General features: G+C 33.3%; 1 protein-coding gene across 1 annotated transcript; it reads right to left on the minus strand.

Annotated features, from left to right (window-relative positions):
* Positions 1 to 396: 396 nt before the first annotated feature.
* LOC120115582 (exocyst complex component EXO70A1-like) lies at positions 397 to 12,208 on the minus strand. The gene is made up of 12 exons (XM_039136248.1): positions 11,952 to 12,208; positions 11,760 to 11,855; positions 11,401 to 11,606; positions 4,971 to 5,228; positions 4,358 to 4,496; positions 4,066 to 4,278; positions 3,080 to 3,285; positions 2,574 to 2,774; positions 2,389 to 2,488; positions 1,637 to 1,743; positions 1,363 to 1,509; positions 397 to 627 (listed from the first exon to the last, which is right to left on the minus strand). Exons 1-12 carry the CDS (start codon positions 12,111 to 12,113, stop codon positions 510 to 512), a joined length of 1,953 nt encoding a protein of 650 aa, XP_038992179.1. The 5' UTR covers positions 12,114 to 12,208; the 3' UTR covers positions 397 to 509.
* Positions 12,209 to 16,088: the final 3,880 nt, after the last annotated feature.

The raw sequence follows: 16,088 nt of genomic DNA on the forward strand, positions 1-16,088 counted from the left end.
TGTACTAACTAACATTTTCCAACTATTAAGGGTCCTCTTTGCCCAAAATGAAACATTGGAGGCCAAAATACTTCAAAAAAAAAAAAGAAAATAAAGAGAATATAGCCAAAATGACCATTTTGATAAACATTGGGGGCTAATTTTGGGATTGTGTCAAAAAGAATTATTAAATGTTCAAGCCTAGCTTGTTTTCTAATTTATAAGTTTAGTGCTTATTTTTAAAAAGTAACTATATTATATATAACCATTAAATAAGATGTAAGCTTATGCAGATTTTAAAAATTAAAATCATAAAATTACTGTATATTATTTAATAACACATTTTTAAAAAGAATGAAGAAAAATAATAAAACGAGAGCCTTGTTTGTAGGTTTGAGTTAATCGCTTACAAATATAAACAGATATTTTCAAAAACAGAACCACCACCACACATTCAAGCAATGATATGCGGTGCGGGCAACATACTTGAAAATCAATCAACCAGTCAACCTCGAACAGAACGATCAAAACTACCGTTTAGGTTCGCTTAAGTTCTTGCCCTCGAAGAATTCTCCCAACATTCGTTCGAGGTCCTCTGCCGAATACTTGACATACTTCTGAGGATTCTTCCCATTCTCAACTAGAGGTCTGCAGGAAAAAAAAACTCAGATATAACATGTTCAAAACCAAAGTAAAGACATCTTAGTATCATATATAAAACTTATGCAAGAATGGGAAAATTATCACCATTTTGTGCATATGTAAATAGTTATATGAAAGGTGAGGAAATCCATTCCAACATGCATGCAAGCATAAATGAAAATAGACATAATCCTACAACTACTGTTATATGATTCCATTTTATGAATAAGACTCCCCAAATTGTTCTAAAAGTACAATGAAAACCCCCGACACGATCCCCTTTTATTGTACCAAATAAGCCATTTCGATTTTTACCAAAAATAAGCCTTATTTCAAATGCAAAGTTGAAGACTTTGGTTACAGTCAATGCCAGCAGGATTTTGCTTTGATGATGACATAATTTGATGAAGTGGACCAACCGAGATTTACAACCAAAAATATTTTATTTTTGCCATGGCCCAAAGACGCAAACAAAAATTGAAAAATAAAACAATATAATTACTGGGGGAAAACAACACTATCATTTATTTTTCTTTTTTCTCTCTCTTTCCTCCTAATTATCACTCTTAGGCATTGACTGTAACAAAAATATTCTTTTCATTTAAAGTAAGATCTTACTTGGGTATAAATCAAAGGATTAGAGCTTATTTGATAGAATGAAAACAAATGGTTCAGAGGTTTTTTTAATATTCTAGTCAACTTAAATCTATAATAGGTTTATGAGTAATGCGAAATATGTACCCAAAGCGTTTTAGGAATGATCTATAGGCTGGCAACAACACTTCAGCAACCGCAAGCCTCAGAGACTCCCTCAATTCCGTGTCAGGCACTGTCCATTGAGATTGTCTTTGATGAAGCTCCTCAAACTGCATATTGAAAATTTTGAACCTGATCCAAATAACTTATACATCAAGATCAGATGCATAGGACAAATAAACTAGATGGATTCTGATATAAAATTTTTGAGGATTTAAATGAAAATCCAAACGGAGTAAACAGGCTAGTTACAATTGACCTGTCTTTCACCAATGCTCTGGATACTCCACTGCTATTGCCTCCATCACCTACTGCACTACCACTTCCGGATGAGGTCAGTCCTTGTATAGATAGGCACTGAAGAATCTACAGCAGAAAAGCCATTGACGAAAGGATTGTTAATTTTTTAAACATCAGCAAACGACTAATCTGAAAGCATCGTACAACTACAAGTTATTTCCAATTGTATACATGGAAAAACGCGGGTAATAAAAGGAGAAATTATCTCATTGGAGAAATTACCAAACATTAGCCAAAAAAAAAAGAGAGACTATTCATACTTTCCTAATTAAAGATTAAATATTTTACAGTACCTGAGGCCTCCAAGAAGGTTGTAATTAACCCCTTCGAGAAAATGGCGGATTGTCAGGAGTCAAAACTATATTTACAACATAAATCTTGCTACTGGTCTTCCTTCATTTGTTTGTACCAATTTACCAGTTTAGATTTTGATTTTGAATTTTCTTAATCTTGGGTCCATATAGCTGGGTTTTTCCAAGTTCTTACATGGAAAATTTGTTTCCATTCTTTCTAATTTAATTTATATTATATATTATATGGTTTAATTTAGTCTACATTCAAAGATTGATTTCATTATTTGAGCATTAAGATACCGAAAAGGGTCCAATTATGAATTTCATCAATGAATATCTTATAAAGAAACATCAATGAAAAAAACAGTGCCAAATTTGTCCCGTTCTGAATTATGTCAATCAGGTCATGAGAAAATACCTTTTGCCAAGCATTCCTTTTGTATTGGTTTGCATGCTGCTGCACAATCCTCCTGTGTCTTTGAACCCAATCATCCCCTAACAGGTCTTTGGCTTCGGACCTAAGCAAGAAATTAGAAAGAATCAATATTACATGTAAAACGATCACAACATTTAATGAATAGGAATATCAGATTTATGACATACCTGCGCACAGATCTCACCATATAATGAATATTATTCATGAGAAATAAGTTAGTCAATGCAGGGTCTCTATACTGCTTGGATTTTCCATCCAAATTTGTTTGAAGAGCCTGCATAATTCTCATTGTTACAGAAGCCAACTGAGATCCTGTATCATCACTAGTTTCAAATTCCTGGAAAAGTTGCTTCAATGTAGATTGGTAGCTGCAGGAATTCAACACATGACTGTCAGTTCCACAGCATGAATATATCAATAGCCAATGGAATCATGCAATAAAACTAAATAATTAAATATGCCACAACCAGAGATTCTTAAAATAGGACAGCTAAAGCCGGACAGCTATTGTAAATTGTGCAAGAATGTGTGTGCGTGTGTGTGAGTGAAAGAGAGAGAGTAATAAAACGGTAAAGTAATATGAAATTAATATATAATGAGGATGGAAAGCATGCATTAGCACAACCAAAAGAGATAGAGCAATAAACTCCAAATTACAGGAAGCTGAACTTACTCGAACAAAAACTTTACATAATTAATCACATAGCTGGTTAAAGGATGGACAGTTCCATCCAGAACAGAAGTTTTTGTCGCATCTTTTTCAACAGCTTCTTCAAAATCACCAAAGGTCTCCTGAGCTGTCTGGGCAAGTCTCTTTGTTAAGCCCAGTGCAGATTCTTTAATCTCAGTGCAAGCTTTACCTTTGAAAATGGCTTCAATCTGCAAAAGAAATCACCTGTTAAGTTAATGAAAAGTATCTAGCACTATTTGAGTATATCATAGATTGTTACACATCAGTAAAAATGTTCACCTAGTATTGTTGCAAACCTTAAATGTTCAATCCATGAGATTTATGAAATTTTGAAGAGATAATTACATAGTTATGAAACAAAGTACTTTAAAACCTTAATATCTAATTTCAAAAGAACAAAATAAAAAATATGACTTGAAAGGTATGCATTTGGTACAAGATGTTTAAAAATTCTAACATCAGTAAAAATGCAAAATTAAATAGATTGACGTTAATCTGGACACCAGTTTCACTTTAATTATCTTTTTTTGTAATATTTACTTTAATTAACTTTAACTAGAAGTAATGGTCTCCATATACTGAAATAAGTGATAAATACAAGTATTAGCTAAAAATCGATAAAGTATGAGTTCTAATAGAAAGTTGTAGTCTAACGGAAAAAACCAATAGTAGTTGTAATTTCATTAAGCAAAATGAGTATTAACAGCAACAAAAAGAGAAATAAAGAAGTTATAAAATATTATACTCAGTGGAATACTATAGGGTTGGCCAAGAAGTTATAAAATATTATAATTTTTTCCATTTGACCCACATATTGATAGTAATTTAGCCAAGATGGAAATCCTAGAAAATTCCAGATCTGCAAAACTAAGTGGAACCACATAAAATGGGCATATCTATTCTATCCATTCCCTAAGTACCATTTTCTCAATGCAATGACCTCATGAGCTTTGTAATATTAAACATACCTCAGAATGAAGCTCTCTCATTATCTCATACATGTCTAGAAGTACAAATAACTTTTCTGGTGATCTCTTGCTTCTTGCAATTGCCTCACCAAAACTGAGTAGAACAGAAACACTACTAGCAGTAACTTCAGCAAAACATTGATCACTAAGAGAATCAAGACCTTCAAACATTTGATCACAAACTTTTCGTTCTCCAGCAAATAGTAGTTTGACCTGTTCAAACATGATTTCATTTGGAAGTGCATGTTAATTGAGTTTTCTCCATATTCCAGAATGTTACTATGTTACTTACAGCAATACGCATAAAGTGAATCCAATTTCCAATTTTTGCCTCCAAAACCTCCCATTGCATCTTCTGAACATCATCTTTGCTAAGTTTTTCAACTCCCAATTTACGGAGACTTTCTTCCAGGACCAAAGAACGAGTTTCTCTGAGAGAAGAACAAAAATGTAAGATCAGTTCCAGTAAAATAATAATGAAACTACACATGATATTATAGATATGAATTACCCATCTAAGGAAACTAACAGTATATATGTCTACTGTAGGGAAAACTTCTAAACAATCACAATGAACAGTGTGTGCGTGTGTGTATCTCACATGGAAGAACAAGATACAGTTTAACATGTTATTGATTTGGAAGGAGACTAGGGAGTCATTTTTTTAACTTTATCTATGTTAGCTCCCTATTGTTGCCAACATGACTTTTCTCCCCCCAGCCCATTGCCCAGCCTATTGCTCACCACTTCTATTTAACTAGAACTCCATGAAAACGCTTATCAATGAAATGACAACCATATCATAATTTAATTGTTCAAAAAATATTATATGGCCTGAAGTCTAAACAGTCTAACGAGTAAGAGAATATAAGTATAGATAACTAAAATAAAAGTGAAAATCTTACTTATAAATTCTGAGTAACTGCTGCTGGTGACCAGCTCGAACCATTTGCTTGGCCAGATCATGCAGCAATGGCATAATTCGAGGAGGTATAAGAGTGGGAGGAGTATACACAGCAGTTTCCAAGTCAATATTTTGATGCTCAGAATGGCTATGGGATGTAGCCCTGCCACCAGCATCTCCTTGATTACCAGGTGATCCTGATGATGGACGTAGCGCATTTGGAAGGCCATCAAACAGACGATCAGGCTCAATAGGTTTGCTGGAATTCAATTACAAGGCCAAAGAAATTAATGGAAGGAATAAACATAATGAAAATTGCAAGATTAAGTAAACTACAAAAACTGGATCCTTAAAAATTGAAACATCTTATCCTATAGATGATTGAGAAAAAACCAATAGAGTAGGTTATCGTTAATGTAGAAATCAAAGTAATTCTCTGTATTTTCATATAGAGAAAATAACCTCAGTGACCAAAAATGCCTTATAATATACGATTTTAACCAACTTTTTTTGGATTTGCCAAAATGACCAACTAAATCGCAATGCGATCGATAATTCGCAACGCGATCTCCGGTATCGCAAAACAGTTTCAGATTCGCAACACGAACTTCGACTATCGCAATGCGAATATGTAAATCGCAATGCGATAGTCGACTATCGCAATGCGAACTTGGACTATCGCAACGCGAACTTCGACTATCGCAATGCGAACTTGGACTATCGCAATGCGAATATGTAAATCGCAATGCGAATATGTAAATCGCAATGCGATAGTCGAAGTTCGCGTTGTGATTTATTCCAAATTCGTTGCGATAGTTCAAAATCGCAACGACTGGTGGTATTGCATTTGTTTCTTAAGAATTTTCTCTAAAAAGATAGTATTCGCGCGGACGTGTCGAAGACACGTATTACCCCGACCCCGACCCGAGACGAGACGGCGGCGCGCGAGAGTCCCCCTTGTTCTCTATCACTCAACAAGGAAATGGGAAAGCCAAGCCTTAAATACCATTCCCAATAGTGTTTCAAATACTATGTAGGATTGAGCATTACCAACACTTGTTCCCAATACTAAATGGGATTAAGCCTTAAATAGTGATATTATTTTTGAATGTTTTGCTTAAAATTGCAATAATCGCGATTGATTGTAGATTGACTTTTAATTATGACATATTTAATCGTATAATACTAATGCAATTGGTTGCTGATTCAGTTGTTTTAAGGTGCATGATTGTTAATTGTTTCCTGAATAATCACATTGTATTGGAAACAAGTGTTGGTAATGCTCAATCCCACATAGTATTGGAAACACTATTGGGAATGGTATTTAAGGCTTGACTTTCTCACTTCCTTGTTGAGTGATAGAGAACAAGGGGGACTCTCGCGCTCCGCCGCCGTCCGTCTCGGGTCGGGTCGTGGTCGTGGTAATACGTGTCTTCGACACGTCCGCGCGAATACTATCTTTTTAGAGAAAATTCTTAAGAAACAAATGCATTACCACCAGTCGTTGCGATTTTGGACTATCGCAACGAATTTGGAATAAATCGCAACGCGAACTTCGACTATCGCAATGCGAACTTAGACTATCGCAATGCGAATATGTAAATCGCAATGCGATAGTCGACTATCGCAATGCGAACTTGGACTATCGCAACGCGAACTTTGACTATTGCATTGCGATTTACATATTCGCATTGCGATATACATATTCGCATTGCGATAGTCGAAGTTCGCGTTGCGAATCTGGAAACTGATTTGCGATACCGGAGATCGCGTTGCGAATTATCGATCGCATTGCGATTTAGTTGGTCATTTTGGCAAATCCAGAAAAAGTTGGTTAAAATCGTATATTATAAAGCATTTTTGGTCAATGAGGTTATTTTCTCTTTCATATATTTTCAATAGGACAGATTACATATTTATATACAAATTATCTCTCCAAAGTAGGAAACACTTAAGAAAGGAAAAATACTAATCCTAGGATGTGATCCCTTAAAATAAGGGATTGTATAAATATATGTACAAAATCCCTTAATTAAAGGAATGATATCAAATCATATCTCTATAATTCCTACACTCCCCCTCAAGCTGGAAAATATACATTGTATAATCCCAGCTTGAATAGGAATTTATTGAAAACAGGCTTTGGCAAAGCCTTAGTAAGAATGTCTGCAACTTGTTCTTCTGAAGGAATGTATGAAAGTGTGACCGTCTTTTTGTTAACTTGATCAGCTATAAAATGCCTATCAATCTCAACATGCTTTGTCCGATCATGTTGAACTGGGTTCTTGGCAATTTGAATAGCAGATTGATTATCACACAAGACTTCAAAGTGATCCTCTTGATTAGTGTCAAGTTCTTCCAGTAGTTTAAGCAGCCAAATTCCTTCGCATATTTCCAATGCTAGTGCTCTGAATTCAGCTTCAGCACTACTTCTTGAAATGACGGATTGTTTCTTACTTCTCCAAGTTGTAAGGTTACCCCAAACAAATGTGCAGTAGCCACTAGTGGATCTCCTTTCAGTAAGGTCTCCGACCCAACTAGAGTCTGTAAAAATTTTAACAGTTCTGTCTTGTGTCTTCTTAAACATTAAGCCGTGTCCTGGAGTTTTCTTCAAGTATTTGAGAATTTTATTTGTTGCTGCCATATGCTCTTCAGTAGGATTAGTCATGTGTTGACTTATCACATTTACGGGAAAGGCTATATCTGGCCTTGTCAAGGATAAATAAATTAGTTTTCCAACTAATCTTTGAAATTTCTCTTTGTCTACTAAGGACCCATCTTATTTGCTAAATTTCAAGCTTGCCTCCATTGGTGTATCAATCGGCTTACAACCAAGAAAACCAGTTTCTTTGAGTAAATCAAGTACATATTTTCTTTGGTTGATTACAAGTCCTTCTTTTGACCTTGCCACCTCCATTCCTAGGAAATACTTTAGCTTTCCCAAGTCCTTGGTTTCGAATTCCTCATTTAACAACTTCTTCAAATTGCAAATCTCTTATTCATCATCTCCGGTAAGAATTATGCCATCAACGTACACAATAAGGATAACTTTCTTATTTGTAGAAGTTAGCTTGATGAAAATAGTATGATCGGCGAGGGACTGCTTGTAGCCGTTTTTCATAATGACTTTAGTGAATCTCTCGATCCAAGCTCTGGGTGATTGTTTTAATCCGTATAGAGACTTGTTGAGCTTGCACACCTTGTTACTTCCTTCAACAGACTTTAAGCCATGTGGCAACTTCATATAGACTTATTCTTTTAGCTTGCCATTAAGAAAAACGTTTTTTACATCAAGTTGGTTAATTTCCAATCGCAATTTACAACCAAACTTAGGAGTACTCGAACAGTATTCAGTTTCGCCACAGGTGCAAAAGTTTCTGTAAAATCTATCCCATATGTTTGCGTAAAGTCTCTGGCCACTAGTCTAGCTTTGTATCGTTGAATACTACCATTGGAGTTATACATTACAGCAAAGATCCATTTACAGCCAACAGTCTTTTTTCCTTGAGGAAGGTCCGTAACGGTCCAAGTAGCATTTTTCTCTAGTGCACAAATTTCCTCTTCAACAACCCTTCTCCATTTTGAATCCTTTAGAGCTTCAGCTATGCTTGTGGGAACCTGTTCTTTATCCAAGTTTGCTGTAAATGCTTGAAAAGACGACATCAATGAATTATAACCAGCAAATTTTTCAATAGGATGCTTGGTGTACTGTCTAACCCCTTTTCTAATAGCAATAGGGAAATCATCTAGAGTAAGAGAAGTGGACTTACTGATTTCTTCTTCTATTTCGACAGTTGGACCCAAATCCAATTCTCGGCAATAATCAGATTGCAAAACAGCCTCAGGAATATGTTTATTTTTCCTTGTATAGACATGAAGTTGTTTGATTGGTGATGTTTGTGGAAGATTTTGAATGGGAGTAGGTGTGTTTTCAGGAAGGGTGTTTAAAGTAGGTGTGGGTTAAGTAGTGATAGGTACTACAGATGAATCAATGGGAGTAGTTACATGTAACAAATTTGTAGGTAAAGACAAAATCGGTGGCAATTCTGAAGGTTGAGAATGAAGAGGAGGAGATACCTGATGTGGCTGAAAATCCTTCCATGTCTCCCCCTGAATTTCAGCCTGAGTGAAATAGGGATCCTACTCAAAATGTTATATCTATAGTGATAAAAAATCATTTAGAAGGAGGATGATAGCATTTATAACCCTTCTTAAGTGAATAATACCCAACCAGTACACACTTTAATGATTTAGGATCTAACTTGGACTTATTAAGAGCAATGTTTTGGATGAAAACAATACAACCAAATATTTTAAGTGGAAGAATGGAGGAGATAGGTTTAAAATGAGGAAAGTATTGCAAAAATATAGATTGAGGTGTTTGAAATTGTAAAACCTTACTAAGCATTCGATTGATTAAATATGTGGCAGTTAATAAGGCTTCCCCCACAAATATTTTGGAACATTGGTGGTAAATAGAAGAGAACGGGTAACTTCAAAGAGGTGTCTATTTTTTCTTTCGGCAATGTCGTTTTGTTGTGGGGTGTCAACACAAGAACTAATTTGAACTATGCCCTTTTCCCTGAAAAGGGCACCCAAAGACTTAGCAAAAAATTCACTGCCATTATCAGATTTAAAGAGCTGAATTTTAGACCCAAATTAAGTGAGAACCATATTATAAAATTGGGTAAAAACACCAGCAGTTTCAAATTTATCTTTTAGCAAATAAGTCCAAGTTATCCTACTGTGATTATCAATGAAAGTGATAAACCACTTACAATTATCAGCATTCTTCACTCGAGAAGGGCCTCAAATATCACTGTGGATCAAAGCAAAAGGTTGAGAAGGCTTATATGTAGAAGGAGAATAAATTGATTTAATATGTTTGGCAAGAGAGCAAACTTTGCAAGAAAAAGAATTTGGCCTTTTATTAATGAATAGAACAGGAAAAACTTTTGCAAGATAGTGGAAACTAGGATGACCTAACCGATAATGCCATAACATAACATTATCAACTTTTTCTAAAGCGGTGAAAGATTTCGAGATTTCGGTTTTAGTATAGGCAGGAAGAATATAGAGACCATTCTGCAAGCTGGCCTTACCAATCATCTTCTTCGAGTTCAGTGCCTGCAAAGTACAATCAATATCATTAAAAATTGCAGAGCAGTGCAAGTCGGTGGAAAGTTTACTAACGGAAACGAGATTGCAAGCCATATTTGGTACGAAGAGGACATTTTTAAGTACAATCTGGTCATTGAGAATAACAGTGCCATGTCCTTCTATTTTGCACAAGGAACCATCAGCCATTTTGACAGCTTTACCAAAATTCGGAAAAAAATTGCAAAACAAATCCTTATTATCAGTCATATGATCCGTAGCACCAGAATCGATGATCCAATTAGGGGTCGACTGGGAGGAGAAAAAAATTGTAGCATGATGGTTCTTTCATGACCAGATTACCTTTTGATTGAGCAGCAGAACCAGAAAAATTTTCTGGATTCGAGGTGATCTCCGGAGTAGGAGAAGAAGTTGTGGACATCGTCTAGGTTGGAAATAAACCGTAACCTACTCTGATACCATGTAGAAATCAGAGTAATTCTCTGTATTTTCATATATTTTCAATAGGACAGATTACATATTTATATACAAATTATCTCTCTAAAGTAGGAAACACTTAAGAAAGGAAAAATACTAATCTTAGGATGTGATCCCTTAAAATAAGGGATTGTATAAATATATGTACAAAATCCCTTAATTAAAGGAATGATATCAAATCATATCTCTATAATTCCTACAGTTAAACTCCCTGAAAAGAGTAAACTAAAAATGAAGAAATTTGAGTATTTCCCAGTTAATGCTTGGATTTATTACTAGACTAAAATACAGGGAGAATCAGCACCAAAGTATGATTTACCTAACAGTATTAACATTATTGAATCACAATTTACCAATTAGACCATGTGGATCACAACCTTATAGTTTTAAGTTTTAACCATAATTTGAATCATATTAACAAATAAGACTATAGCTGTTTTTCTATGTACATTCTGATTAATGAAACCTGACAGAAATGATGCTCAAAAGGCACATACATGCCCACCTCGCACAAATACAGATGCAAGAAACATTAAAAATGCCAAATCAAAACATCAATGCAATTGCTCAGTAAATGAATAACAAAACAAAATATTGCCAGAAAGAAATATCAGTTGTAGGAAAAGGAAGATCAATATGCAGTGGTACCCCTCAAGGCTTGGATTATGGGCACAAATGTAAAATATCATATCTGATGACAGAAAATTTCAATACAGCCAAGAAGATACCATCTCATCAAGGAGCCTAGATCTTTTACATGACAAGAACTCGATAAATGTACAACTCGTAAGGAAAGACATAAGGTCAGAAGCAGATTATAAGTCAGAAATACAAACCTATAAGAATTCAATCGCTGCTTAAATTCATCCTCTAGCTTTGAAATAGCTTTAGCAAGTAAAGTGTTAGCCTGGTTAAGCACCCCATCGCTATTCCTAAAGTTCTTGTTGCTGCTAAAAAACCGAATGTTGCTTCTTAGCTGATCAATTGCTCCCAGATAACCTTCTAGATCCTCATGTGGACCCTTAAGTATTTTAGCCTCGGCCTACCGAAATTCAAATGATCAAAAATTAAAATACCTAGACTTCCATAATTCAAGGATTAGATTGGAACATACACAAACTAACATACACGTAATCAACAGATCTACATCTGCCTTTGTTCTTTTCAATGATACAAATGCTAATAAAGCACGAACCTGACGAGAGATATCAAATTGCGCCAAAATGACTTCGGCAGACTTCAAAGACTTGTCTATATTCTCATGAGCTTTCCTTATAGCATGAGTTCTAATCTACAAAACCGGAAAGAGCAAAGAAAAGCATAAGGAAAAGAAATTGACTCATCCGGCTTAGTTTAGAGGCGAGATCTATATAAAGCAAAAGGACACCTGAGTAGGTCGCATGGCGGTTTCGAGGGCGGAGAGGCGGCTGTCGAAGGAGCCGAGAATGGTGACCACGTTGTCCGTGATTGTTTGGCTCTTTTGAAGAGCTTCTCTCATCACTGCTGCTCTATCGCTTAGGGAATCCATCCCTGCAACAGCGATTCCCATCTTCGATTTGGTTTCTCTTTTGTTTTCTGTTTTCTGAACAGAGGTTTTTGTATTCTGAATTTGCCGAGGAAAACGGGTTGACGATTCTTCGTTCCTTTCTTCCGTTTCGCCTTGTCTTTGTTGCTGGTGGTCTGTCCGGGTCGGTTCAACAGTACGTTACTGTCAAATTCAGTTCAAGACCACAAGGATTAGGAAATGGTCCAATGACACAAGAAGTGTCTTCTGGAGTCTAAACTATATTTATATTTAACTCTAGTTTGGTGTGATTTTTTTAAAATATTTTTAGTTAAAAAATTTATTTTAATTGTAAAATTAATATTTAATGGATAAAAATATGGTAGAAACGATTATATTTGATTATAAAAATTTAAATTGATATATTTTATATAATAATAATTTTTTTGAATTTAGTTATAATAATATTTTTTAAACGATTAAAAAGATACAAATATCATTTAAATTATGTTATTTTAAATTTTAAACGATTGAATTGGAATAATTAGACATTCTATCTTATTATGAAATATAATTAATGAGAGAGATTATAACTTTTAGTTTAATAAAAATTCACTTTAATTTGTAAGCGCAATGTATTTTTCTATAATATTCTTTTTTTCAAAACAAATATCAAATTATTATTACGTACAAATTTTATATTCATATGCTAAAAAGTATTGACAATATATTTTTTAGTAAAAATTTCATTTATAAAAATACTATTAATGAGTTATCTTAACATTTTTTATATTTTTATTATTATTTAAGTTGATATATTTTATATATCATAATATTAATAAGTGTAAATATAATTTAAATTCTATATTTTTAATCTAACCAATTAATATTTATAGTGAACACTTTATTTTTTTCAAACTCACTTTTAACATCAAAATCAAATAGTTAAATTTTAAACTACACTTTTAAACATTATTTTTAATTTTTTTTCTATATCACTTTTAAAAATCATTTTCCAAAAATTTGTCAGAATGGTCCTCAGTCTCATTTTCTATTTTACTTTCACCTTGTCTTTGTAATTTTATATCTTGCTTAAGGTGGATTTATTCTAGATTATGAATTGCGAGATGATTTTATGAAATTTTGGATAATATGGTGACCAATTTAAGGAAATTTGGATGATTATTCAAACTTTATTCGCAATAGTAGACTCGATATTGTAGAATGACATATAAAGGTTGTGAAGAGTAAAAAATTAGATTAATATTTTTTCAGTTTAAAGATAATATCGAGTGTTAAAAAATCATGACCTATAGTATCTTCTTTTAAAAGTTTAAAGATCTCAAATATCACTAAACATAATTTTATTTTAATGATGCTTTGGCGTATTCTTGTTTGTAATAATATTTAATGATGCTTTGGTGCATTCTTGTTTGTAATAATATTTAATGATGCTTTGGTGCATTCTTGTTTATATTCTTATTATAAATTAAAATAATTTGAGTGTCATGAAATTTTGAATAAACTTTATTATTTTTTTATTTTCATAATTCATATGCAAATTCATTGAATGAAATTTATTTGGTACTAACACATTGGTATTTAATTTATTAATCAACTAATCTAGATCGGGTATTGTAGAAACGATAGTGACTTTCCCAACCTTGTTTACTCTATTTGCAAATATTGAGATTTGATCATCTGACCTTGTTGAAGGAATCTATTGTCTCATTCCATTAGACCAGCTAATTATTTGTCTTATAATGAAATTTTTAATAATTATATTTTAATTTAATTATTTAATATTTATTTTTATCTCTATTTTAAAAAATTAGATACCAAATGCATTTTTACTACTTTTATTTCTATATTCAAATTTTTATTTATATTAACTAAATATTGTTTTTAATTTTTTAAAAAAAATAAAAATAAAAATGAATTTTAAAAAAAAACAAAATATTTTAAAAAAACAAACCCTCCTTATTTTATTAGTTAATAATTAAAAGCTACACAAATGATCATTAATGTTTGAGTAAATTTTTGGTTTCTCCATTGAAGTTTCAAAAAAATTATCATTAATATTATCAATTTATAATAAAATGATCAGTAACATTATCGATTTATAACAAAATGATTATTCTTCTGTCATGTCTATTAAATTGATGACGTGATAGTATTAATAAAAAATGTAATACATTTTTACCTCTTAAATTATTGTTAAAATATCAAATAAGTCTTTGAATCATGATTTTATATTTAATTTAAATAAAAAAATTTAATTTGAAAATAATTTGAATTTTTGGGTGGACAGGTAGGTAGGTACTATATATATCCGCCACTGGTCAGATGTCAATGTAGATATTGGTGCAGACCAAGCAATAAAGGTCGTCTCAGGTACCAATCACCACTGGACTGCAATCATTATTTAATCTGATTATGTTTTTTTCAATTTGCAGGAGCAACCTGCTTCTGACAGTCCCTTTGAGATATATAATTATCCTTCTCATAGCTTTCTAATATTCATCCGGAAGGAGATTGCATAAATTGAGTAACCTTGTTAACTACAAATTGTATATCGAGACGAGTGATACATATATGTTAAAGTGTTTCTACAACCTATTAATAAAGAGTAGCATCTTGACACAAAATCTCCATCAGTTGAAGAAAGGTGAGGCGTAGTAACTATTGGAGTAGGTGTTGGTGCTGCATCAATCATCTTTAATTTTTCTGTAAGCTCTAATAATGTGTTTCTTTTTACTTAGAATCATACCTTATTCCACGTGGTGAACTGACATTCCAAGATAAAAAATTTAATCTGCCATATCCTTTAACAAAAAAAACTAAGTTGTACTCCTTAATAACAACATCTATTTCATCCATATTATCACCTGTAACAACTACATCATCAACATACAATATGACGTAAATTTTGTATTCATTTGACTCTAGAAAGTAAAGAGAAACATCAACCAATGATGTTATAAATTTGAGACTACTAACAAGATAAGTTCTAAATTTCTCAAACCAGGCTTGAGGTACCTGTTTGAGTCCATGTAACGACTTCTTCAAGTGATAGATCAATCGACCACCACTAGAATCTACTTGCACAAATCCAGGTGGCTACTTCATGTAAACTTCTACAATCAAGTCATCATTTAAAAAAGCATTATCGACATCAATTTGTCTGAAAGTTCAACCTTTACTAAGCGTCAAACTAAGTAGAATCCTAACTATTATTGGCTTCACCGCCAAACTATATGTTTCATTATAATCAAATCCTACTTGTTGAGAGTATCCTTTCGCCACTAACCTGACTTTATAACGAATCACACTTTCATCAGATTTTTTTCCTTGAACAATCATTTACATCCTATTTGAACTCCATCGAGAGGAATTGAACTAAATCCAAGTTTCTTTTTGTACAAGAGCATTGATTCCATTATCTACAGCAACTTCCCATTCTACGATTTTCATAGCCTGGTGAACATCTTTGGGTTTTGCCAAATCTATTTCTGTGGAGAAAACTTTTGACTTGAAAACCCCCGACACTTGATCTTGTTACTATATGAATGAAGTACTAGAATCTGTGAAAGAACTACTAGGAGTTTCTTGTAAAGAATCACCAACTCTTGAAGAATTCCTACTTATTGATGTATCTTGTGTAAAAGCCGTTGGGAGAACTTGTTGAGATCCTTCGACTTGTTGTATTGGAGACGTACTAACATCGGCTGATGAACTTGATATATTAATATGTGAGCTAAAAATATCATCAGACGGACTTGAGATAAGGACAACTGAACTTGACTTTCATCATTATGTCATGTGCTTCTCACACTACTGTTATCGTTAGCTGACCAAATAGAATGAGACGAACTCATCTGATTATTACCTATATTGGGTTGAACTTCTCCCAATGGAGTAGAAACAAACATATTCTTACTGTTATCAAAAGCACGAACTGGAACATGAGCTATGGATGAAACCAACATTTGATCCTCCTCTTGAATCTTTTACAAATGT

Source organism: Hibiscus syriacus, unplaced genomic scaffold, assembly GCF_006381635.1.
Source record: "Hibiscus syriacus cultivar Baekdansim isolate YM2019G1 unplaced genomic scaffold, ASM638163v2 tig00110266_pilon, whole genome shotgun sequence".
Taxonomy (NCBI): domain Eukaryota; kingdom Viridiplantae; phylum Streptophyta; class Magnoliopsida; order Malvales; family Malvaceae; genus Hibiscus; species Hibiscus syriacus.

Coding starts and splice junctions, on each gene's coding strand:
- LOC120115582 (XM_039136248.1), bottom strand. CDS start 12,113: ATGGGAATCGCTGTTGCAGGGATGGATTCCCTAAGCGATAGAGCAGCA. Junction 4,279..4,357: donor TTCACTTTATGCGTATTGCT/GTAAGTAACATA, acceptor ATGTTTGAACAG/GTCAAACTACTATTTGCTGG. Junction 1,510..1,636: donor AGAGCATTGGTGAAAGACAG/GTCAATTGTAAC, acceptor TATTTGGATCAG/GTTCAAAATTTTCAATATGC.